General features: G+C 50.0%; 1 protein-coding gene across 1 annotated transcript in view; it reads right to left on the minus strand.

Annotated features, from left to right (window-relative positions):
* The window catches only part of LOC106631846 (laminin subunit alpha-5-like), a gene marked incomplete at its 3' end in the record, with an annotated part of 66,757 nt that overhangs the window by 20,679 nt on the left and 21,066 nt on the right, over nt 1–25,012 (minus strand). The window contains 4 exon segments of the mRNA XM_031057992.1: nt 4,107–4,204; nt 4,622–4,792; nt 5,567–5,685; nt 8,989–9,106. Of these exon segments, the coding sequence (XP_030913852.1) occupies nt 4,107–4,204; nt 4,622–4,756 (233 nt within the window).

Genomic DNA, 25,012 nt, shown 5'->3' on the forward strand with positions numbered 1-25,012 from the left:
GCTGCTGGCCCCTTCCTGCTTTCCAGGCAGGGCTGTGGTGGGTAAAGGAATCTCGACAGGCACCCGATGGATCTCGTCCCTGCCCCACCACCAGGGTGATTCATTAACGTCAGTGACATCAGCCCCAAAGCCTCCACTTAGCACAGGGCCATTCCCATCCAACACAAATGCTTTCTGTTGTGTTAAGACTTATGGTTAATACAGCATGTTCCAGCTTTTATCTGTGCAATTACTCATTTCCCCTCAGGGCCAGTCTGCCACTCCCATCTCTCCCTCCTCCAATACTTTTCCATTCAAAAGCAGTGTGTTTAAAAATAAATGTAATTCTTTTAAAACGTTAGAAACAAAAGGAGCAGTCATTCAGGGTGAAGTGTAGGAGAGCAGACACTCTACAGCGAGCTGAGTGCCACAACTTCCACCTACATGTAATTTTAAGATGTAGGACCTGCAAGTCTATGTATAGTGAATTGCCAGATAGAGGCAGCAGCACAAGTGACCTCATTTGAATGAAAATAATGGGATGATCTGAAAGTTTAGGGGAAAGCAAGCAGGATCCACACTCAGCATATTTGCTTCAGGCAGAGGGGTTGAGAGGCAGAAGGTGCCAGTGCTGCTCCCAGCCCTTCCCCTGCACATGCCACAGGACACTGGCTGCAGTCAGTTCTCCAGCACTCACCATGCCCCGTCCCTGCCCACATCCACAGGCCTAAGTGGCAGAAAACAGCCCTGAAACATCCACTAGGAACTTTGCTATTCAAGAGTTTTGCAGACCCAAGGGGGAGTCTCAGTGAGAGGCAAACCTTGGCCGCGTCCCCGGAATGCAACCACCCACAGACCTCTCACCTGGCTGACCACCACTCAGCACTTCCAAGGAAACAAAATTTTATTGTTTTTTCCACAGCAGCAGCTGGAGAGCAAGATTAAGATCCATATACATGCGTGTGGAGAAAGATGGTCACCGAGTCAGGGAATTTATAACCCTGCAGAGCAGTGTTAACCTCCCTGACTGGAGGACGTGGCTCCAGCCACACATCCCAGGCTCCTTAAGGCTCAAGATGTTTGAAAAGAATCGGTTCAGTTCCCAGAATGCAAGAAGATGGCACTGCATGAGTAAAGCTGCTCATTTCAGAGGGAGAAGGAGGTATTTATTTAGTCTCTGCTGTCCAGAGTTAGCAATGACCTCTCAGCTCAGCTATTACAGCTTCACTGCACCTTGTGCCGAGTCTGTGCTGCTAATGAATTACAGACAAATGTGCATAAACCACAATATTTACATGTTTCATTGACTGAGTATATACAAGGGAGAAGAGGGAGCGGCTGTGTCCACACAGCACATATTTCCTGGTCATCCTCGGTAAGAAATGAAACCACAGCCCTCCCGCTGGAATTGATGCTCAACAGCAGAGACTAAACAGTTTCCAGTGAGCAGCTGTGGCAGAACTGAGAGCAGCACAAACACCACAGCATCAGGATTTGGCTGGGACATCTGAGCACAAATCAAGGGGAAAAAAAAGCCCCTTCCTCTGTTTCTGACTGTACTGAGAAAGAGCCACCTGCAAAAAGAGACTGATGGATGGCACAAATCTGGCACACACTTTGCCTTCCAAATGGGGAAGGGGAAGCTGGAGTTCAGGATGCAGCAGTGGGAAAGCATCTTTCATCTGTGGATGTGCTTCTGACCAGCCAGGCTGTTCCTGCCTTGGTGGTCACCTTCAGCATCAGGCACGGAAGGAGCAGCTGGACTCTGTGTGTGTCTCCTCTCCTGCTTGTGGCTCTATGACAGGGCAGTGAAGCCACAGGAACAGCTGCTCTTATCAGGCAGATGCAGAACCCCTGTAGGGCTCTCCTGAGCTCACTCAGTCTGCTAGCACACAACTCCTGTCTGGGTTCTCCAAGGCAGGTTCCTGATGATTCTGATCTCACTGCTCCAAGGGCTTGCCAGGAGAGAGGGTTGTGCCTCATCCTCCTGGTGTTCACATTTAGGCAGGAGAACATTCCTGCCCTCTGCTTAACTCAGCCCATTCCAACTCAGGGCAAAGAGAGAAAGCTGTGAGAAGTGCAGAGAGCCTTGAGGAGGCTGTACCTGCCCACAGGTTCCTGCAAACACTCACACTGGGCCCAGATGTGCTACCAGCTCAACACAGCTGGATGTGCAGCCTCTGTAGCTTGCACTGCACACAGACTTTCCAAAGTTGCACGAATGTTATCACTGATGGCCAGGAAGTCAGCTCATGGACATGCTTCATCATGTCCTGAAGTCTTTGCCAAGATTTCTAGCTCACCTCACCTCTATCAAAGTGCTCATCCTGCCTTTCTGAGCAACAGGCACAAGAAACATGGGGATGTGCAGAAGAGAGAAGTTAGAATGAACAGCAGAGACTTCCCCCAGGCTGAGATTGTGGGGTTTTTAATAGGGCCAGGCCAATCCACATCCCTTTATCTGCATTTCCTTGCCCAGCTGCTGTCACACATCAGACTCTGAAGAGGCAGGACACGTGCAGGGGGCACACCACACAGATTGCTGAAGACAGGACAAGTTCCTGGTAGCTGGGCCTGTGTCTCAAGGGGTCAGTGTGTCTGAGCCCCAGCTGATGTGGCATTACAGACATCCCCAAGCTGGCTCTGTGCTGTGTCAGGGCAGGAGGGCTGGGATCCCAACCAGCAGTGCCCATCCCCATGGGAGGGCTGGACACAGCTGCTCCCACAGCCTGGAAATGGCAGCATTTCATCAATTACTCATTTTCTCAACTGGAAGTATCAGATTTCTGCTGACTGGCCTGTGCTCCTGGCCTTGCTAAAGGGTACAGCAATGCCATGAGAAGATCTATTTATCCAGCACCTTTCCCTGCTGTATCCCAAAGGACTTACAGCTGCTGTGTTCTGACTGTACAGTACACAAGTAGGAAATGTTTCCTCCCTCAGGCCAGCGTGATCTGCTCTGGGTGAAGTGCAACAGCTGCTTACCAACATGTGCTGCAACACCAGACAACAGGCTGGGGCCAAGAGTGACGATGCCAAATGCATCCAAATGAGAGTGGAGGAGAGGAATTTCAGGAGACAGAGATGGTTGCAAGCAGAAGTGGCACTGAACAAGGATATCCAACATATCTCTCCTCCTTCAACCTTGCCTCCCTTCTTGGAGAGCCCCAAGTCATCGATACACCCAAGAAAGGTCCTGGCACTTCCATGTTAAAGAATCTCTTGCCCCCATGAAGCCTTTTCCCCAGCACACAGGTGCACTTTGCATCCAGCAACACCATTGTCTAAAAAACAAGAACTGTACATTCAAATATTTATGAACTTTTGTCAGAGAGTTTGGCACACCCAGGCAGGCTTGCTTACCAATACATCTTTGTTTTAATACTTAACAGCTTTAACCTTGGCTGGGACTCACTGGAATTTTATTTTAGACGATCCAGAAGTTCTACATGATCCTGATGAGAAAGAAATACAAGCTCCCCTCATGCTGAATCTACCCACCCCTTTCATAAAGGCAACATTCAAGCTGCAAACAGATGGCTAAAAGCAACACTTCCATGGTCTGAAGCAGCTCTTTGGCATTCCAAGTTGCCAAGGCAGATGGAAAGTTCCATTAGCCAAAATGTAACTTCTTTACACACTCTTGTTCTTTTGCAAAGAATTGTTCAGATATGTACATAACCAATCTATGGTTCTTATGAGCAGAAATGGGAAGCAGTCTCTGGTTTCATGGGAGACCATCTATTTATGAGAGCACTGCCCCAGTGCTTAAGAAGCCATATGGGAAGCACAAGACTGCTCAAGTTCAGAAATTATCCCAGACTTCAATGGGAAACCTCCCTGCTCTACATCAGTCTCCTCACATTCTGCTCCAGTGGGATGGCAAAGTTGTGCTCAGGGAAACTCAACCAGGGAGCTGATCTGACTGAAAAACAGTCTGACAAAAAGTGTGGTTTTTGCTACTTTGTCTGGAGCAGTTTCTGCTGCTTTCTCAAGGCAGAGCCACAGGCAGCAGTGATGGCACCATCACAAGCTCAGGACAGGACACAACTAACACTGGTATCATCTTTCATTCCTAGAACAGCAGTTCAAATGCTCTCCTTTTCAAATGCTTCTGTGATTTGTACCTGTAAGGGTCGTTGGGGTCCTTGGCATCGCAGACGTCGGCGTGGCCGTGGCACACGCAGCGCCCTCCAATGCTGATATCCTTGATGCTGTAGTAGTACTGCAAAGCACAAGAAAAGTTGGCCATTACTATTTCTACAAACCAGATTCATAACCATTCTACTCAAGATTCAGCAGGACTTTCCCCAGTAAAACGATGCGTTGGGTGGGACATTTCCCTTACAGTGACATTGCAGGCTGTGGTAAGATCCACCACCTCCAACAGAGCCCATCAGCTGTGAGTGGGGGCTCCCAGGACAGCCAGAAAGCCACATGTGACACCAAGAGGTGCCTCCCAGTTCCACATTGTTGGTGTCTTCTCCAGCTCCAGCCACAGCAGCACCTGCTGCAGATGCCTTCAGCTTTAGGGGGTGCAAGAGCGAGAGAAAATCCCCACGGGGTGTCCCCTCCCAGAGGTGGCTGGCACAGCCCTCCAACAGCTCCACCTCCCCAGCACGAGCATCAAGGCCTGCCTTACCCTCCTGGTGACCGTGGGGTCCCTCAGAGCCTTGCCCATCAGGTGGCCCAGCAGAGTGTTGGTCTGCAGGAAGCGCAGGCGGATGTTGGTGGCTTTGGTGAAATTCCTCAGCAGAGGGGAGTAGGAGAAGTTCATGGCTCCTGGGCGCCCGTTCACCAGAGAGACAACAATCTATGCATGGCAGGAGGGAAAAGGCCAGGTTGGACTTCCACTGCTCTAGAGGAAGCTGTATCTGCTCATGGCAGTGAGCTGGAACTGGGTGGTTCCACCCCACACCATTCTGTGAATGTGTGAGAACAAATCTGTGTGACCCTGTGGGGTGGGAGGAGATCAACTGAAATAGGGGTCTCCTCAAGCCAGGTCTCATAAGCTCCTGGAGATATATTTCGCACCTAAGATAGCTCAGCTACCTTAGAAGGCATAAAATCAGCAGGATGGCTTTTGTGGCAGTGTTGGAAACAAAAAGGTTTCAATATAATGCAAAATAACAAAACTCTTTACAGAGAAAAACCAAACCAGGTGCAAGAGGTTCTTGCTCCTAGTAAAACACCTCACAAAAGTGATTAGTTTCTTTGTTCTCTTCTTTTTCTAGTCAATTGCTCAGGTGAGACTTTTTGACTTCTGTCCAATCAGCTACCCTTAAGTTTGAGGTGAAGTCCCAAAAGTCCTATAAGGCGTCTTTTTTGCTAATTGAGGAAAGAAACTTCTGGGCTTAGACAGTTCTGTCACAAGATAGTTTTGTCACTCCATCAACAAGGAGCACATTCCCACAATCAATCTCTCCCCAGATGACTGGATCAGCTCTCTGTCAATCGCAGTTGGTTGAACTGAATACTTAAAAGTGGTATCTGAAAATTGAGAGGGAGCCCATGAACAGGAGTACCAACAGCCCCTGAGTGGCCCTGGACACTCCAGGGATGGAAACAGGCACATTTCCAGGCTCACCTCCCCATTTTCCAAAGGCACAATCCTGGAGTACTCCGTGGTGCAGATGGCGTGGTCATCCCTGGTGATACGGTCCACAGTGTGCTGGCCAAACTTCTCAATGCAGTCCCTCTTGGAGGCTGTTCATCAACAGAGACGAGAGCATAAGAGAAAAGGAACAATTCCCAGCCCTCTCTGTGGATTTTCCCACACAGAGCACAGGAGAGATGGGTGTACAATCTCTGTTAAGCATTTACCACACAGAGATTGCTCTGTGTCATTAACTCTGTCATGGCTCCATGTCCTCCACTAAGGGAAGGTGTCGCTCTAACAAGTAGGAAACTCCCCAAATCACCTCCCTGCAGTACATGAGGAAGGTCAGAATAGCCACTGCACCTACTGCCACCACCTGCAGAGAAACCCACCCCTCAATTTTGGCATTAAGCTCACAGTTTAACCTGCCTGAGATCTTACTCTGGTCTCAATCTGCTGCCTTGCTGGCAGTGGATTTGCTACACTGCTTCCACTGAGCTGCAGAAGGGCTTTTTGCTGCCAGGGTGTAGGGGCTGCACCATCATTTCATGCGGCTCCTAAACCTCCTGGGTCAGCCCTGAAGGCAGCACAGAACCCACAACAGGAGCAAGCACAGTCACTGCTGGGACATCTCCCCCCAGGCAGGGTGGATAAGCAGACATCCTGCAAGCCATTGCTCTGCCTCTCCCAAATACTGCAGGTTCCCTCCTCACATCTCACTCTGAACTCTGCTCTTAAACCACTGCCACAAAGCAGACATGCCAAGGCCACCCAGAAGCACTCCTTGGGGACAGCAAACCAGGGCTGCTGCCACTGAGTGGCAATGCAAGGCTGCATAAAGCCAGGCAGCCACTCTGCTGGCTTGGTGACCTGCTCTGGGGACACTGAATGCCAAGGCTCTCCTTGCAGCTACAGGAATGGCCTGGCTTCCCAGCATGACTGCTCCTGCAAGTCCAGCACCTCTGTCCCCAGATGTGTGACATCCCTGTGCTGGCAGAGCCAACCAAAGCACTGCTGGGGCAGCTCATGTGCAGGGTGGTGAGCACCTACATCTACCCATGCAGAAACCTGCTACTCTCAGGGACTGTTCCCTCAGGAAGAGCCTGGACAGAGGCTGCTGCTCCCTCCCACTGCCTTTTCACCTGTGCCAGGAGCTCACAGCAGAGCCTGCTGACGTGAATGTCACTGCAGTGCTCCTGAGGGTGCTTCCATGGGGAGAAAAAGGAAGAAAAGGCAGCCAACACAATCTCCTGTTCCTGCCAGAGCTGCTCAGCTCACACAGGAAACTGAAGGGAAAATGTTAACACAATTCATGGGAATAATCCTCCAAAATCTGTCTCGGTGTGCCTGCAGAAGGCAGGTCCCCCACTCCATGTGCTGCATGGGTAGGCTGAGCCAGGCAGAAGGAACAGCAGAGGTGGAGCAGAGAATTTCTGCCTCCCTGCCTTCACCTCTGCCTTGCACCCATCCTCACCTTGCCTCCAGAAAGTGGCCTTGCTCTGAGAAACATTGTTTTGGCAACAGCAAGAGCTCAGTTGCATCCACAGGAAGATGTGGAAATATTTAACATCAGGTCCCTGGCCGCCAAGGTTTGCTTCACCGGGTGCTTTTTTAAAGGCAATTTATTTTTAAAGCCCCAGGCAAGGAACCTGTCACCAGTGGCTCGAGATGATTGATTTCCAGAGCACTGCCACGGCTGCATGCAGACAGGATGCTCAGCCCAAGCAGCTACTCAGGAAAACCAAAGAACTCCTCCAGTTATTGCAAAATCTGCACAACTACGTGAGCCAGAATCTGGGCATTCTGAGCTAAAACAGAGCAACCCATTGGCCTCCAACTCTAGCAGTGCTTTAAGGAAACAGACAAAGACAGAGCCTCACCCAGCAGTCCTCCCACAGAGGAGAAAGAGGAGAGGTGCCCAAAAGCAGCCTGGCACCTCCTGTGATGGGCAGCTGGAGGGACACTGGGTGGGCAGTGCCAGTGCCACCCCTGGCAAGGCTCACTGCCTGCTCTGAAGAAACCCTGCATTTCTGCCAGCTGCTTTTAACCCTGGTACTGACCTGGCAGTGTTTTTATTAGACCACCTACAGAAAAAAATAAACCTCTGCAGAGGACTTCTTGTGCTTGCAAATCTGGCAGGTTTTGGAGCAGTCACCTCTTTATTTCCATGGGAATTTTCCACTGGGCTGTGTCACTGCATCTCCCTTCTCCAGGGGAGGGGTGACAGGGCCTGATGTTTTGGGAGGGAAGGGGACTCCAGGTGTTGCAGCACTGCCACTACACACAGGAACACAGCAGTGGGGCAAGAGGTCCCTGTGCAGCTCCAGACCATGCAGGAACACGACTGTAATGAGCCCCAAGAGAGGCTTCAGAGCTGGCAGAGAAATTCTCAGAGATGATAGAAAAAAGCAAGGCAGGAATTTGACAGCAGTAATTCCCCACTAGCACACAGCAGAGAGAAAAACATCCGCCCCAGAGAGCAGCTACCACACTAATGCAACACAGGGAAACACATCTGGAGCTCCTTCTTACACAAGGAGAGGCCAGAAATCCAAAGCACAGCCTGACAGGTAAGCCAGAAATATGAGCCTTTAGGGACAGCCCAGGGCAAGGCCTCTGAGTGCTCCCAAGTCCTTTCTTGCCAGGTTTTAAGCTCTGGCTGTAGATCTTAACTCACATCTTCTCCCAATTACCGCTGCTGCTTCTGGGAGGAGCTGGTGGTTAACAAGTTCCTTGTATCCGGCTACCCCACAGACCCTCTGGGAGAAGAGTTTTGTAGAACCAGCTGTTTCTTAAGGTTTTAATCAGAGAACCGGGAAGCCAAATGCACAGGCTGGATCTCTCTTCCAGCCAGCTGTCTCTGATCCCACCTTGCACAGCAGCAGGACAGCAGATCCCTGCCCTGCACAGGCTGGATCCAATCTCCGGTACTGATAAGCACAAGGGAATGTTTGCTGCATCCAGACTTTTCTGTGATAGCAGCCACTTGGAAGTGAGCTGCTGCTTGGCTTCTGGAGGAGCTGAAATACAGCCTGGGATGGTACAGGGAAGAGACACAAAGAGGAGGGCAGGGAGGAGATAAGAAATCTCACCTTCAGACCTAGAGCAACAACACCCAACTGCAGACACTGGTGCCAACTTTGGCACCCCCTACATGTCATGACAGTATTTTAAAAAACACATTTATTTTTAAATGCATTTATTAAAAATACCAGAGGGTAAAATAGCTCTCTTTTCCTGAGGAGCATTCAATCTTCAACTCTTGCAGCCTTACTTAGCAGATCAAACAAAAGACATGTGCTGCATCACAGCAATGACACAGCTCCAAACCCAACCCTGCACCTGCACAGAGTTATCTTCAGCATAGCCCCACTCCCTGGCACTGAGCTGCAGCCCCCTGTCATACTCACAGGCAAAATACTGCCAGGGCTCATAGGTGAGGCCAAAATCAGTCGATCGCTCCAGCACCCAGAGGTCAGGACGAGGGGAGTTGGCAAACTTGATCAGGACATATGCTACGTGGAAGAGCTGAAAGAAAGAACACAGTTAGCTGGCTGCTTGAGGCATCCTGAAAAGCAAGAGAACTCCTTGGGATCCAAGTGGAATAAATGAGCTGGCACTTTGCAGCTCCTGCTGCTCACAGGCAGCCTGTGGAGAGAAATCCTCCGTATCTAAAGGGATGGTGATACAACACGGCTGCTGCAGAGAGCCAGATTAGGGAGCTCAGCTCCCCCTGAATGCAAACACAGCTCAGACTTTGTGGCTACAGGTTGTGCCTGGGCAGGCTGCACTACAAGCCAGCTACAATGCTGCCCTGGGGACTTGGCTTTTGGGCTGTTCTTGGGGTAACAGGTGACACACTGCCCTGCCAGCCAGGGAACACCCAAATGTACCTTGCAGACACTACCACAAATTCCTTCTTTTTGTTTTTTTAAGGCATTCCACACGCCAGCCCTGCTTCACCAACACAACCTTTTTTTGTAAGCCTGTTCCAGAAAAAGCCCAGCACAGCTCCTCTCCCCCAGGTGCCACAGGGAGGGGAGAGCAGGAGACCCACTTGGCTCCAGCCCAGCTCCAACACGGGGCTGCTCCCATTTGTCTGGACACTGACATGTGCACACACACTCCTGCCAAGGATAAAACAAACCTAGTCTTTAAAGAGCTCCAATGTCAGTGCTAGAGAGAAACAAAAGCCCCAGCAGAATTTCCCTTCCCCGGCTGGCACAGGCTCGCTCCAAGAATCCCCACTCCATCATCCTGTCACAAAGTGATATTTAAAGGCAAATAAAGTTCTCTTATCAGAGGAAATTCCTAATGTCAAAAACAACCCAAGAGGGAGTTTAGTGCTTGAAAGGCAGAGATTTATAGCGCAGGAGTCCCTCCTCATGCAGAGCTGGGGCTGTATGAGCATACACCCCCCTGAAGACTGACAAGTGTCCAGAGGGACATTTCTGCAAAGGGAGGAGGAGGACGGCTCTGTGCCCATCTCAGCCATGCAGGAGCCAGAACAGCAGCCAGCACCCCAGCCCTGCCCTGGCCACACACATCACCAAGCCAGAGGACACTCATTAATAATAACATGCCTCCAAAACAGCCCTGACAATCCACTGATTGGGCAAGCAAAGGGCAGAAGAAACCAGAAAGAGGAATTTAAATTTACATCTATAAAGCACAGACCTTGCTGGGGTCAGTCAGATGAGGGGTCTGAGTGCTGGTGTGCAGATATGGAGCAAGGGGATGTGGGCAGCCCTGAGGACTGGCACCAGCCCCCCCCCTCAGCAGGACATTCAGGCAAAAATCTCCTCAGGAGACTCCCAAATGCTCCTCAGGCTCTGGGGCAGCCTCTCCCCCACTTAGCAGGGGGATTGGTGTGGTTCCCACTGCAGGCTGGTGGCACCTGGAAACACACCTGGGTGCAGGCTGAGGGGGCTTGAGAGGGATGCTCAGGGAGGAGAGAGCCAGATCCAGCTGGGAAATCCACATGAGGATCAAGCACAGGGGGTCAGAGGCTGCTCTCCAGCTGGGAATGGGCAGGAGGGGGGGATTGTCACCCCTCTCAGGGTTTGCACTGCTAAGGACTGGTGCCATCCAGAACAAAGAAACCAAAGCAGTCACCCAACTCGGTTCTCTGCTGCCAAAAGGCTTTCAAGCCCAGCCAAGGGGGAAACAGGCATCCTTTTCAAAAACTGAGGGAAAGCAGACCTCAGTGCTGCCCTAGTTCCCCTCTGCAACATACGTGCTGTCGAGGCAAACAAGGCCAGGCTTTTTTTGAGGAGCAGCTTTTTCTGCCTAGAGCTGGTATTTGATAGGGAAGCCCAAGAGGCTTCAGCCCAGGCAGCTGCTTTCTCTGCAGGACCAGTTCTCACAGCCCAACATCTGCCCCTTGGCACGGGAACAGGGCTGAACACCAACCAGCCTGTGAAGTGACACCTTCCCTCTGCTCTAAACCCCCCTCCAGCTTTATTCCACAGGGAATAAATGAATGCTCCTGCTGGAATCTAGCACTGCCTGCAGCTGCACAGAATTCCCTGTGGCTCAAAAGTACCTGTGCATGTTCTGGCCTCAGGCACAGGGGCTTCTCTGCTCTGAATGAACAGCAACCACAAACACAAATTCAGAAATGTGAGGTGCATCCCTCTCTTCTGCCCTTCTTTTTGCAAAGCCAATAATGAATTGACTGCCAGTAAATCCCAGGGAATTTCTAGGGGGTCCTGCTCTTTGTTCATCAGCTCTATGCTGGAACAGAGTGTTCCTAATTCAGTGTGCTGGAGCCCAACTCCTCACAGCTCCTGGCTCTCAGAAGTCCCCTCCCTCTGGAGAGCACGGATTACCAGGCAGGCAAATTGGGGCAGCTTCTGCCCAAACAGTGAAATCTGACACAAAACCCAGCCTGGGGCTCAGTGATTCACCAAGTGAAAACAACAGCCAGAACAAACCCCAGGGCTGCTGGCTGCAAGCTCAGGTGTAAATGGGACAGGGCAGGGTTGGGCAGCCACAGGCTCTGGACCCCTCTCTGGCTGAAAGAAGGAGGTAGAGATGGTTTCAGAGCATTTTGAGACATGGGACATACATACTGCTGATAAAACAATGTCCCTGCTTGCTGGGAGCTCTCTGAAAGTCCAATCGCAGCCCCACTGGCACAGGATCAGCTGTCCAAGCCCAGGGCTAGCACAGCTCTCATCTCCCATTCCTGCCTTTCACAGCAAAGCACAAGAACCTCCGGGTTCTTGCTGGATACGTCTGCAATACCTCAGCTGAAAGACAGGGAAGATATCTGCTCTCAAAGCTAAACACAGTTCCTCTCTCCATACCCAAATCCACCTCCAGCACTGCTGTTACTGCTGCTGAATTTTAGTCCAGTTGTGGCCACAGTCTTGGGACACAAATAAACCAACCAGCACTGCAGAACCGCTCCCCTTCCAGCACGGAAGGGTCATTCCTAATGGAGCACAGAAAATATTCGGGAGTCTGTGACCACAGCGACCCCAAACCTGGAGCAAGACCCGTGTCCTGGTATTCTGGGGGATTTTTGTGCAGTCTGGTGAGTCCCCTGCCCCTCCATCCAACATCCTTATCTTGTAGATCATCACAGCCTGGCCGGAAAAAATAACAGCAAATTGCCTGTTTCCAGTGCATCTGCTGAGAAAACTCAGATGCAGAGATGGAGCAGTGGCTCTAAAAATAGAGCTGGCAGAAAAGCCAGACTTTTCATTCCATGTTTAGTTCCAGTACAGTTCTGCCCAACCAATATTGCAAGAGAAATGGTTGAGGTTTTTTTTTTTTCCAAAGCCTTTATTTAGCTCCTATTATCAGTCAGATGAATAAAAAACCTCTATGTTCTCAGCCACTTCAGACATTTTCTTCCCTTCTTCATGGAGAAAAGAGGTGAAACACCAGCCTTGATGCTCACACTTGTCTCCAGGCACGCAGATCCTTTATTTTCCCTACCTCTGAAAGCATGCCAGGTACAGCTCAACCTTTGACCAGCCTCTGGAATTCCATAAAACGACCTTCCAGCCAGGAAATTCTGACACTGCTTTAATTAGCAACCAGATTTCTTTGCAAATAGTAACATCTCCACATGGAGTTGATGTTGCTGTTAGTGGTTTGGAAGGAAGTTTCCTTAGTAACAATCACTTGGAGCTGCCCCAGTGCCTGGAAGGATGGAGATGAGGGCATTTCCTCTGTGTCCCACACTCCATCCATGTGTGCCTTTAGATGGTAGCTTTATCCAGCACCAAAATACCATTAAAATATAATAAATACCATTAAAATATAATCCTGATTACCGCCCAGTGTGACAGTGACTTAAGGAGTAAAAACAAATTCCAGAGAATCAGGAGAAACTCAACTGCTTTTGGAGCAGCACCTGCTGGGTCCATTTGTTCATGCACCCTTCTGTGTAAGCAGCACATGATGGCAAACTCTCACATTTCTTCTCTATTCCTTCCCTCAAGACACTGATTTCACTTTTCCAGCTCTGGGAGGTCCATGTGGGAAGAAGAAAACTGGCTGGACCAGGCTTGCATCCTGTGTTGCTTTGGTGAGGCAGTTCTGGGGAAGTCTCACTGATATTCCAAGGCACCTCAAAGCCACACAGAAACATTCAATAACCAAAATAAATATTCACATTGCTGTAACAATGACAACCACATTTCCACCAGCAGCAAGAGGGGCTGGTTTTGGTTGTGGGATTAGAAGGTCTGAGGCTGTGCTGGCTGGGAGGCAGACCCAGCTCTGCTCCCAGCCCCTGCAGGAAGAGTTTACACAGCAAACCACTCGCTAATTTTCCACAGGACAGATTTATTACCTTTGGCGTTGACTTATGAAAGCAGCACCACGTAAAAACAAAGCAGCTCATCTCTCCTGACCACTCTCCAGCCCCCTGTGGGGTGTGTGTGTGCAGAGCATCACCAGCACTGCTCATCCCTGCTGGGATTTCCTGGGAGGGTGGGAAGGACCTGCTGAGCCATGCCAGGGCATGGGCAGTACCAACTCCCACTGTTATGGGGCACATGCAAAACCTGCAAGCAGGGAAAGCATAAAAAGAACTGCTATGGAAAGCGTGGGGAAGTGTTAATTTAATTTTCCCCTCTTTCAAAAATCAAATTATTTTACTCCCTCCCAAGCCCATCCATCCCTCCAGGCACTGCCTGGTCCATCCCTGCAGCCACAAGCCCACCTGGAAAACGTGGAGATGTCAGAGCCTGGGTGGGGTTATCAATCCACAGTGGCAGGAAAAGCAGCTGTCAGGGAGCACAGGTCACCTCTGTCCACAGCCATGGATCAGCCTTGGAAACGCTCGGCAGCGCTGGCACCACATCACTGGCAGCAGCTACAGCTAACAAGTGCCTTTCTGTGCACCTTTTATCCCCACAAACATGCAGGAGGTGGAAAAGCCCTGGAAAGGCAGAGAGCTCCTGTCTCACTTTGAATTTCTCTAGGTCAGTGACCTGCCCCTTCTGCATCCTTTGCCTGTAATCATTTATTCTCATGGAAGCAGTGAATTTACTCATTAACAACTTGACTGTCCCCCTGCTGAGCTTCTGCAGTCCTACACCAGATTTATTTCTCCCCAGCCCATCCATCAAAATCCTTTAATAAAATCTCTCATGTTTAGTGTGTGCCTACTTTTTATTTTCAATCACACAAGAACTGCTTCAACCCTTCCAGGCAGCAAACAAAGGTGCTTCCCCTCCAAGTGGGCACGGCTCTTTATCCAGTCATTTTTCTATAAAATACTCAAGTGCCTGAGAGCAAACAAACCCCACACATAAAAGCACAAAAGTCTGTGTTTGAAAGAGGGGTGTGCACTGAAATATGCTTTGCCCCCATTTTGCTCTTTTCCTCACAGCAGCTCCTGGCTTGTTCTTGTATGTCTGTGCCTCAAATCCTCACTCCTAAAAATTATGTTTTTCCAAGTCATTGATGGAGGATTACAAGGTTCTGAATGAGAAGGTTCCTTATGCTTGTATCTCAATATTTTGACAGCCAGGCTTTAGAAACAACCACCCATCCCTTTCACCACGGGGAAGGACAGAGGTGCAAAGTGGCAGTGGGGAGAGAGGGGAGCACTGAGAATCCATTTTCCACCAACCTTTTTTCAAGTTTTTCTCTCAAAACTCTGGGGTTTTATTGAGAGAGATCAAAGAAAACACTCTCCATGAAGCCACAGATTCAGAGCTACCAGCCAGCATGAAACCTGCTCCGTGCCACAACAAGCAGCAGCAGCAAGCCAATACTTTATGCTGTTATTTTCTAAACAGTGCCTGTTCCCTTCCTAAGCAGCTTGGCTTAGATGAACAGCTGATGGAGCATTTTCCACAAAGGATTTTTTCTTTAAACACCACTTCAGAGAAGGATTTGGCTCGCCCACCCATTTCACACACAGCACTGCTTTATCTCCACAGCATCCTCCTGTGCAAGTTGTCCTTCCCCTGCCAGTGCCACACACACCTCCTGCCAAAGATCCTTGGGGCACTAAATCTGCAGCACTTGGCACATGGCAGGGCAGAGCGGTGCCATCCCTTGTGGCCTGCACAGTGCTCACGATCTGGACAGCCAAGTTTCAGAAGTGACCTCCAACAGGGCAGCAGCAAGAGCCTGACTGGCAGCAGGTTCAGCCAGCTGGCACTAAGGAGAGGCACAGAGGAACATCCTGTTAAATCCCTGCCCAGCTGGAGCTGCAAACAGCAAATGCCACACAGCTACAGGTGCAGCATCCAGGGATGCTGACACACCAACCTGGACACGGTCAAACACAACGCTGTGCTCAAACCCCAGCAGGTGGGATCAGCCCTTTGTGCGTGCCCAGCAGCCCCCCAAAGGTCACCCCAGTCACCAGAGGCATCACAGAAGAGCAAAACTGGTCAGGCCAGAGGGGGATGGCTGGAATTCCTTGGGATGAGGCTTCAGTCACTGACAGAGGAGGACTTTGCCCACAGCAGCTCTCACTGCCCAGTAGGAGATTCCTGCACTTGACTGACGTGGAACTTTGCAACTTTCTCGGTTGCTGGGCAAAGTGTTAAGTAACCCATTAAAGACAAGACCTAAATATTTGTCTTTCAGCCCAAACCTGAGCTACAACACCCTCAGGGAATGGCTATGTGGACTCCCCTGTCCTGGGGCACCTTGTAAGGGGTGCAAGCACTGGTCGGCAAGGCCAGCTCAGCCCAGGAGCTGACTGAGCCCAGAGAATGTGGAGAGGGGCAGCTGCCTCCACCAGGGCTCCCAGCCTCTCCAGCTGCTTTAATCCTCCTGCAAACACCATCAGAAACCCAGCACAGAGGTGGCTGTAAAGAGGCCCTTAAAACTTCCTGGTGCTGCAGAGATAAGACACTGTAACTGCATTCAGGATTTCAGACTATTTACCTTGAGGTGTCAATTGTCCTCGATGGTTAAATGCTTCTAGGAAGCCTCTGGGAATGTTTGGTTGGGGTTTTTTTTTGTTTTTAGGAGTGATGTGTTCTGGGAAAATATGTGAATTAATAATTAGCTGGCAGGATTAGTGGCAGTAGATACCAGGGTCTTCCTCTCAATAAAATATACTATTACATGAGAAGAGGGATAAGTAAAAAAGTGACTCAAAGGAAGAAAAAAATCCTCTTTTACAGAGACACAAAATGCCCTGATGGCCCTCACTGTGAAGAATCATGTGCTTGTGCTGTGCAATGTGCAGAAATAAAAAAGCCAAAGCTCCTGCAAGCAGCTTCATGCAGACAGGTGAGCAATAAGCAGGTGTTCCAGGAAGACTTGGGATTCTAGAGGAATTTAACTGGGAGCCACTCAAATACAGCCAGCTAAATAAATCCATCTACTTCATGAGAAAGAAAAAACCCCACATGGTTCTCAAGGCTGATTTTTGAGGGGCCTTGGTACCCCTGCCTTAATTATCCTCCCGTAAACTAACAGGAGTTGGAGACTAATTTTAGCAAAATGAAAACTACCATAGCAGAAATTCTCGTAATCCCAGAACATACAGGAAAAAAAAAGTGCCTTCCTATAAATAGAAAAAGTGGGGAATTCCAGCTTGCTAATACTAACTGGTGTGCTTGCAGCCTAAGTCTGAAATTGCTAAGAAAAGGGCTGACTGGAGGGATGTCATCTGCCTGCAGTTATTTGAGACTGTGAGAAGCAGAGTCTCTTCAGGGAGCTGTCACTCCACACACCAGGAGAGTGGGGTTTTTGTAACTAATGGGAAACAACTGACTCAGCTTTTCATGCCAGATAGGCTTTGAAAGGAAATACACAAATCTCCTAGGAGTGCCCCATTGTGCCATGGTAAATTCTACACAAGGAGCACATCTCTGCCCTGGAAGGAGATGAGCAATCCCTGTGCCCAGGATGAAGAGCTCAGTACCTCACACTGAGCTCAGTATGGCACTGATCTGGAAATGAACCTTTAAAAGTCCATCTGGGTCATCCTCCAGTGTTCATATGGACAACACCTCTCAAGAGTGGCTGATCCCAGTGCTGCCCTTGCTCAGGGAACAACCTCACACCTGTGTGGTTTGTGACTCAAACAACAGACAGAACACATGAAGGAGAGGATGGCACTGCCACAACCTCTCCCCATGTGGCTAAAAAAACCCCCAGATCTATAGATCAGTTCTTGGGGAGAAAGTGCAGATTTGGAGACAAACCTGTCCCTCTCCTCCTCCCCAGTGCCTGGCCATGGGTGCACAGCAAGCACAGCTGAGGGACAGCCCAGCCCAGCCCTTCCTTACTGCCAAGCTGTGCCAGCAGCTGTAGATCCTGCCTGTGAGGCCTCCCTGGGCACCTGCTGCTGGGACAGACAGCAATGGGCTCCAAGGCAAGAGCTGTAATACTTTTAGCAACCACAGCCCTGCCTGGTACCTCCTGTTTATCAATGTCTGACAGGGTAGAAACAATGACCCTGAGCACAAGGAAGAGAACGCCATTGAAAACCCACGTTCATTCCTCTACCTGCCAATGACATCACCACTGTGAGAGGATTTCACCCAGAGTTCATCAGTCTCTGCTGCTCATCTTTCTCATTTCCTCAGAGAATGACTGAACAGCTCTGGGTTCATCTGGTTGCAGTGTTCCCCCAGCTGCCTGCGTGCTGACACACAGGGAGCAGTGTCCACAGTCACGGATTGTTTGCTTTTAAAACATATAGCAGGAATCCGTGGCTCTGGCAGCGAGTGTGATGGAACCCAGCCATGAAACCAGGGCACATTCCAGAGCCAGATGTATGGGCACAGCTGTGACAGGGCACAGCTCTGAGCCTCTGCTGTGCTCAGGTCTGAAAGGAGGCACAGGGCTCTTCTCACATCTCCCACAGCTCCCATTCTCACCACAGCACAGCCTGCAAGGTGCAAGCCACTCGTGCCCTTATAAATAAAAGTCTGGGTGAAGCCTCCATGGATTTGCCTCCCCCGAGCTGAAGCTCCCACACAACCAAGCAGGAATTTCAGCCTGCAAGGGCCAAAATTCCTCAATTTCCTCCAAACAGCTACTCAGTAAAAAATCTGGTCTGACCTTTTGTACCACTTCACTTCTGCTCTGCAATGAAAAAGCGGCACAGCCAGGACATCAATTTTTGCACCATTTCTGAATGGAAGCAGCGTGGGCTGCTGAGGATTTGGGAGTACTGAGGCAGATTTGTGTTGCACCTACACTGTACTGCTGATGTCTGAGCTTATCAAACCCTGTCTGTGGGTAAATTGCACCCCAATAAAGATGGGGAGCCCACAAATGCAGAACCTCTGTGGGCATTTCAAACCAAGCAAAGAAATTGTCAGATTAAGAAAGGAGTCTGCCTGGTTCTCAGTTTGGGTTCAGCCTGAGAGATGTAACACTCAGCAATTTTCAAAACCATCTTTCAAGGAAGGATTTTTGTTTGAACATGTCTGAAAGCCCCTGGAGCCAGTGTAACCCTGCAAGCAGTTCCTGCAGCTCACTGTATCTCCCCATCACCACCCTGCCTTCAACACCTCCCAAACCCAGGCGCTCAGAGACAGAAATGCAATGCAGACAGGAAGGAGACCTCTCTCCACAGGGTTAGCAGAACCCTAATGATCTAACACCAGCTTCCCAACAAGCTGGGGTGGGAGGGTACAAAATCAAGACAAAATGCACAGTGATTAATTTCTCCTCGCTGTAGGAGTGTCAGATATCACAAGATGGATTCGTGGAACAAGAATGCAGGGGAGGAAAAGCTGAGGAGGGTACATGAGAAACCTTTTGATTTTAGCCAGGTATTAAGAGCAAAATCCTTTAAATGGATCAATATTAAAATAAAAATTAGTGAAGTCGTAGATAGGATGTCAAACAACTCTGAACATAATGAACTTGTATCTAACAGGTGGTCCCAGTTAAACTAAAACTAAAAACTAAAACTAAAACCTGTCTCAGGTACCTCACAAGCCAATACTATGCAGAGCAGCTGGTGGGAAAACTAATCCTCCTGAGTAGCCAAAAGTTCAAATTTCCTTGAACTTTCCACTCTGCCAGCTCTCATATTCTCTGAAGTACATTATCTCTGCTTGCAGGGTTTACTCCAGCCTTTCATTGTTGTCTTATCTCCAGCCTCTTCCTGCCCCAGCTTCAAAAAGAACACAGAGCATCACAGAACAATATGAATGAGCTAAAAAAAATTTATATAAATATATATACATACACCAGCCCAAAATCTTTGTCAACCAGGCTACCCAGCACACCTGGGTGAGGCAGGAGAGGGTTTTGCATGAAGAGATGAGGAGAAATAATCTCTCCTGACTGATGAGGACAGGGTAACTACAAAATTCCCCCAGACCAAGCTTTTTGCAGCCCATCAGTAATGTCAAGCTAGGCAGCATCCACTGGGACCACAGGAGCGGGGAAAAAGGTAAACACATCTCAGTTATGTTTGTGCCAGCAGTATAAACTATGGTCCATTCTTGGGTATGATGGAATAAAGCAGCTTATCTACAACTCACAGTGCAAACTTTTTGGACAACCACCCTGTAAGCAGTGGGTTCCTGCAGTTGTGTTTGTGAGAGTGCCCTGAGAAGGGTTTCCCTCCCAGGAGCTGGAGAAAACAACCTTCTCTGTCTGGCTGAGGAGAGCACATCCCAGAGAGGACCTTTTCCTTGGACAACATCCATGCATGACTGCTGGGAGAAATCCCCGCGCATGTCAGACCAGCAGGACACATCCCAGGTGGTGGGCAGCCCTCTCCTGATAGCACAGCAGGATCCACACATCTGCACAGAGCCAGAACAGCAGTCAGACACCCAAGAGATGCCTCAAAACACACCTGAGCTGAGCCTCTCTACAATGTCCAGGACAACAGGTCCTGCAGCTCTTCTCACCTGCCAGTTAAAAAAAAAAATAATACCAAAAAGTGAAACACAAAAACAAACCAAAAAGCCCCAAACTGCCTGGTCCCAGCAGCTCCCACACAGCCCCTGTGAGTCACAGCCCCATCAGATCCCAGGCTGCTGCTGTGGGATTTTTGCACAAACCTATCTGCCCAGGAAGAGTTATGACACCAGAGGAGACTGGAGACCAGCATAATCTCCCAAGATAAGGCTTGGCAGTGGTGAAAGGAAATTGGCTGCTGTGTTTCAAAGCAGAGCTCCCTGGTGAGCACCTTTGTGCACAGCCTGCCTCTCCTCCCAGCCCTGGAGTCCGGCAATAAATCCTGGGCTGGGCTCTGCGGTGAGCAGCCCCCCCTGGACCTGCTTAATTGGGCCCTTCAGACTCACTTCACATTTCCAAAGAGGCCACTGTGCCCCAGCGCTGTTTGCTCATTGAGGGAGCAAACCCGGGAGCCCCATCCATCAAAGGCCAGATGCTAACGCAGAGCACACACCAATTAGCAATCCCCCAGCTGACTCATCAGGGCTTCCTGCATGTGCTGCAGGGTGTTCACCTACTCTGACTACACTAAAAGTCTCTTGAAAAGCAGCTTTGAGGTCATCCAGGCTATTCACGCTTTGGGTTATTTTTAGAGGTCCAAATGATGTCGGGATATCCGGGAAGACTTCACAGATTTAGTCCCATTCCCACAGAGTTCAAACCAAATTGCTCACAAACTCATTTTATCCCCAGGGGTTTTCTCTTAATGCTTGGCTTATACCCTCCTGCTTCTACTGGTATGTTAATTAGTTTTTTAAAAAAACTTATTAAACGTTATTTTAAAGTGAAAATATGCTGCATCTTTTGTGGTCAAAGCAGATATTTTAAAGCATTTCCCATATTGGGAATAAAGGTCTAGAACATCTAAAAAGTCCCATCTTGCCTTTCCCATTACTTTTGAGCTGTTGTTTCTCACGGAAAATGTGAGAAGCAAAAAGAATGGAATAATTTTTAGAGTTACATAGGCAGGATAGAGCACAACAGGTGATTTAGAATCCAGGCTGGCTTTGTAGAGATGGCAAGCACAACACTAAATTGTGTTACAGGGGGTAACTTGCCCAACATTCCCGTTTGGATACCTGTGCCTCCTCACACTCCCTAGAGGCCACATGGGGCTGCATGTGAGCTGCCCATCCCAGGGGCAGAACAGGGATCACAGCAGAGACCCAGGAGAATTCCCAACACTGGGAATCAACCACCTTCCCCCAGCCACAGGGCTGCTCCTTAATTTCCTGTCTGAGAAATACTGGAGCTCTATTGTCCACCTCAGCGCTTTCTCTTTTGGGGCTCATGCTGGCTCATACTCCTTCAAATTTTTTATCAGCCCACAGCATTTTTGATGTTTTTTCCTTTCACAGTACAAATTACCATCTACAGCATCAATCGCTGCTGTTCTGCTCCCAGGAGTCTTTGATGGATGCACCCTGGTTACAGCACCACTGCCACGATTTAGGTCAGGGGTTGCAGTGACCATCAATGACAGCTCCCATCTCCATCTTTCCCAAGACAATCCCCTCAGATCTGGGCACTGCCACAGCTGTCCCTGGCATCACCATCCCCTGGCACCTCCAAGCTGGATGCAGCAACTACAAACAAACTCCTGCAGATGCCCAATTTATCTGTTCTAATCCCATGCACCTTCTTGACCAAAGAGGAAAGTAAGTGCCAAATTTTGGCAGCTCAACCACCTAACATGAGCTGGAGTGAGTGCTGGATGATATCCTGCAATTCTTTAATCTGTGGAAGTGCCCAGGCCATGCTGGCCAGGACCACTAGAAGCAAGCTGGAGCATCCTTGCTAGGACCAAAGCCAATGCTGGCAGAGGATGGAGTAATCCACAGAGCTGGAATTCACCCCTCCTCCTCTTAATCCAAAATAGCCCCACTGCTGGCTCATCAGGCTCAGCCCAGAACTCAACTGCTTTGGGGTCAGATGAGGAGAAGGGAATTGTAGGAGGCAGCTTGAAGTGGCAGGGCTGGAAAGTTAATGCAAAGGGGCTGCTAAGGATTGCTGCTGATTTCTGCTGTGGGGCTTGGTTCTGAAGGCAGAACCAGACACCATAATCCAATAAAGTGATTGTGCACAGCCTGGGGACAGCTGAATCCCTGCCCTGTCCATCACACTGATGCTGGCTCCCCACAGCAGCCATCTCTGCTGCCCAGAGAACAAACCACACTAACTCACTTGTCCACAGCAGATTATCTCGTGGGATATTTATTGCCTCCCCGATTGGAAGAAAGAAACATTTCTCTCTTGGACATAATGAAGAACACATTTCCAGCACTTAACAGCTGGAAGCTGGAAAGGTGGCCAAAGAAAATCCCTAACTATTTTTTTTCCCCTTTAAAGTAAGCATCTGGAAAGCTAATTTCTGGGGAAGAGGAACCTTCCTAAATCAACCCAAGGAAAGAGTCAAACTTGGTCACAATTTACAGGCAGGGGCTGATAAGATCATATTGTGAGTGTGATATCAACAACATGGTTTTTGTCTGCCCCTGTCAGCTCGACTCCAAGAGGATGAGGAAAGGCTGTTTTTATTTAATGAAATGCAGCAAATCAAACTGGCAGAGATTTTCAGTATGGTTTTGATCACCCACTGAAATATCAGGGAGTTTTTAAATCTCCACCCCACATCACTGCAGCTGACACACTCTGGGTGATGCTGACATGTCCCCAATCCCCTGGGATGAGAAGTGAGGTCCCTCCACTCCCTCAGCCCCAAACTGTCCCTGGGACCAGCTCCTCCAGTCTGTGTCAGCATGAACACGGGGAATAACAACTGGCACATGTTCTGGCAAGCAAAACATTGCTCTGCCCAGGCCAGAGCCTCACACTAACCCTTCCAAAGGATGAGAGGGTCCCTATTCCTCTCCTTGCATTAATCCTCACATCTTGAGTGCACCTTGAGATCCAGAAGCAGTCATTGATGATGCTGCAGGGCTACACATTCTCTGCCAAGGAAGCCCTGTGCCATGGCTGGTTCATCACCTAAAGCTGATGCCAGGCTGCCCAAATCTGCCTGTGCCCAGGCTGCAGAAGGTGCTGCTGGATGGGCACTCCCCAGGTCAGTGCTCCTTGCCCCCACAGCTCAGCACAGCCCTGCTCTGCACACACTCAGGGCTCTCCCCAGAAACACAAGCAGCTGACGAGAACAGAAATGCTCAGAAACTTTGGATGAGATGTCTGGGAAAATGTTTCTCCTCTAACGTTCATGACAGGTTCAAACTCTTGCAGAGGGAGGGCTAATGCAGGTTGTTGTTAAACAGGGGCTGTGTTGTTGTAACCAATGCCAGGAAATTGATAGCTTGCAGTGTGGTGGGACACAAGGCAGTCCCCCTGGGGCAGGCAGGCTGCTGAGTGTCCCCAGCATGGCCATATCCTGTGGGCTGGCTGTCACTGCTGCCTGTGGAGCAGAGCCTGCAGAAAGCACCCAACACCCAGCAGAGGGAAGGCAGAATCCAGAGCCAAAGCCTTCCCAGATGCCCCATCCCACGTGTCCTCTAGCTCTGGGGAAACTGAAGCCTTTGTCCAGGTCTGTTGCAGCTATGCTGAACACCAAAGGCACTTCCAAAAATGAAGTGTGCCACATCCCCTGCCTTCCTCAATCCCTGGCTGCCACACACCAGCCACTGGGAGAAAAGATGCTGCTGGCAAATTCAAGACTCCTCTTTGAGAAGCAGGGTTAGCTCACGCTGTTCCCCGGCATTATCCACCCCAGCATGGGCCCGGGCTGTGCCAGAACAAACAGCACAGCAAATAAACAACAATTAACACAGCGCACGCTGCGCACACGTGCGGGCTCTCCAGACATCCCCAGCAGCTTCACTCTGCTCCCTGTAAAGCCCCACGCTCCTCTGACCTGCCCAAAGCAGGGCTTGCTGCTGACAGAGCAGCCCAGCCCAAGTGCAGCAGGTTCACTTTGCTGGGGACTGGTGCTTTGAGCACAGCTCCAGCCACGCTGCTCACACAGGGTTTGGCACACAGAGGAGCTGCAAAGCTCATCCCTGACGTGCTGCTGCTCACTCAGCCCCCAGCCAGGGCAGCACTAACCCACCTGCTCACGTTTCTCACAGAATTTCTGGCTCAAGCAGCAGCCAGGGACGGGAGGAAGCGGCACAGCCCAGCACTCCTCCAGCCCATCCATCGGTGTGTGCCAGGTCAGGCTCCTGACCCAGTTCCAAACCCGGGGGGTTTATTTGCAGAGCACAGGGAGCTGCAGCACCAGCCATGCACCTGTCACCCCTCTCCCTCCCTTTCAGCAACCTGAGCCAGGGCCACCACGCCATGAACACGCTCACATCCTGTCCCAGCCCTGGGGACACTGAGGCAGGCAGGGCAGGAATCTGGGATGGTGGAAACCCCAAAGCCTTTCCAACACCAGCACCACAGACAACCCAGCCATCTCACGTTTCCTCCTTCCTGGTAGTGTAGGGACATGGTAACTGATCAGTCCCCCCACTGCAGAAATCCAAATCCCTATCCCCACTCCCTGCCCAGAAAATAACATCACCAGGGGCGATTCACTATCCCTCAACACAAGAAAAAAAAAAGGAGCAGAGCTCACATACCAGTTATGGATACAGCATGAACAGGGGATTACAAACTCAGCACGCCTGGAACACCCAGTGCATGTCCTCACTGGATGTGTGTGCAGCCATCAGCACCCCAGGCATGGGGAGCTCATCTTGATCAGGCTCTGGGATTTGCTCTAGTTCAGGCAGGGACAGTGCACCCCACAGTGCTGCTGAAATCTGGGATCTGTGCTGCTCCTTGGAGCAAGAACCAAGAACACGAGGCTGCTACTTTGCAGATGGCACTAGCATTGTTGTAGCACATTATGCCCCTACGAGATGAACACGAAGATTTCATTGATCTTTTATTGGTGTGAATGTCCCAAAATACCTTTAGAGCAGCCAAATAATAATAACAATAATTCTACCCTTAAACACTCCCAGTTCTTTAGGAGGCAGAGTCCTTAGAGTGCAATTTAGCATTGAATACAGCCCCCTGTAACAGGGACATGAACACCACGGGGTCTGCAGTCAGTGGCTGGGGGGAAGAGGTGGG

The sequence above is a fragment of the Geospiza fortis genome, unplaced genomic scaffold, assembly GCF_000277835.1.
Source record: "Geospiza fortis unplaced genomic scaffold, GeoFor_1.0 scaffold188, whole genome shotgun sequence".
NCBI lineage: Eukaryota > Metazoa > Chordata > Aves > Passeriformes > Thraupidae > Geospiza > Geospiza fortis.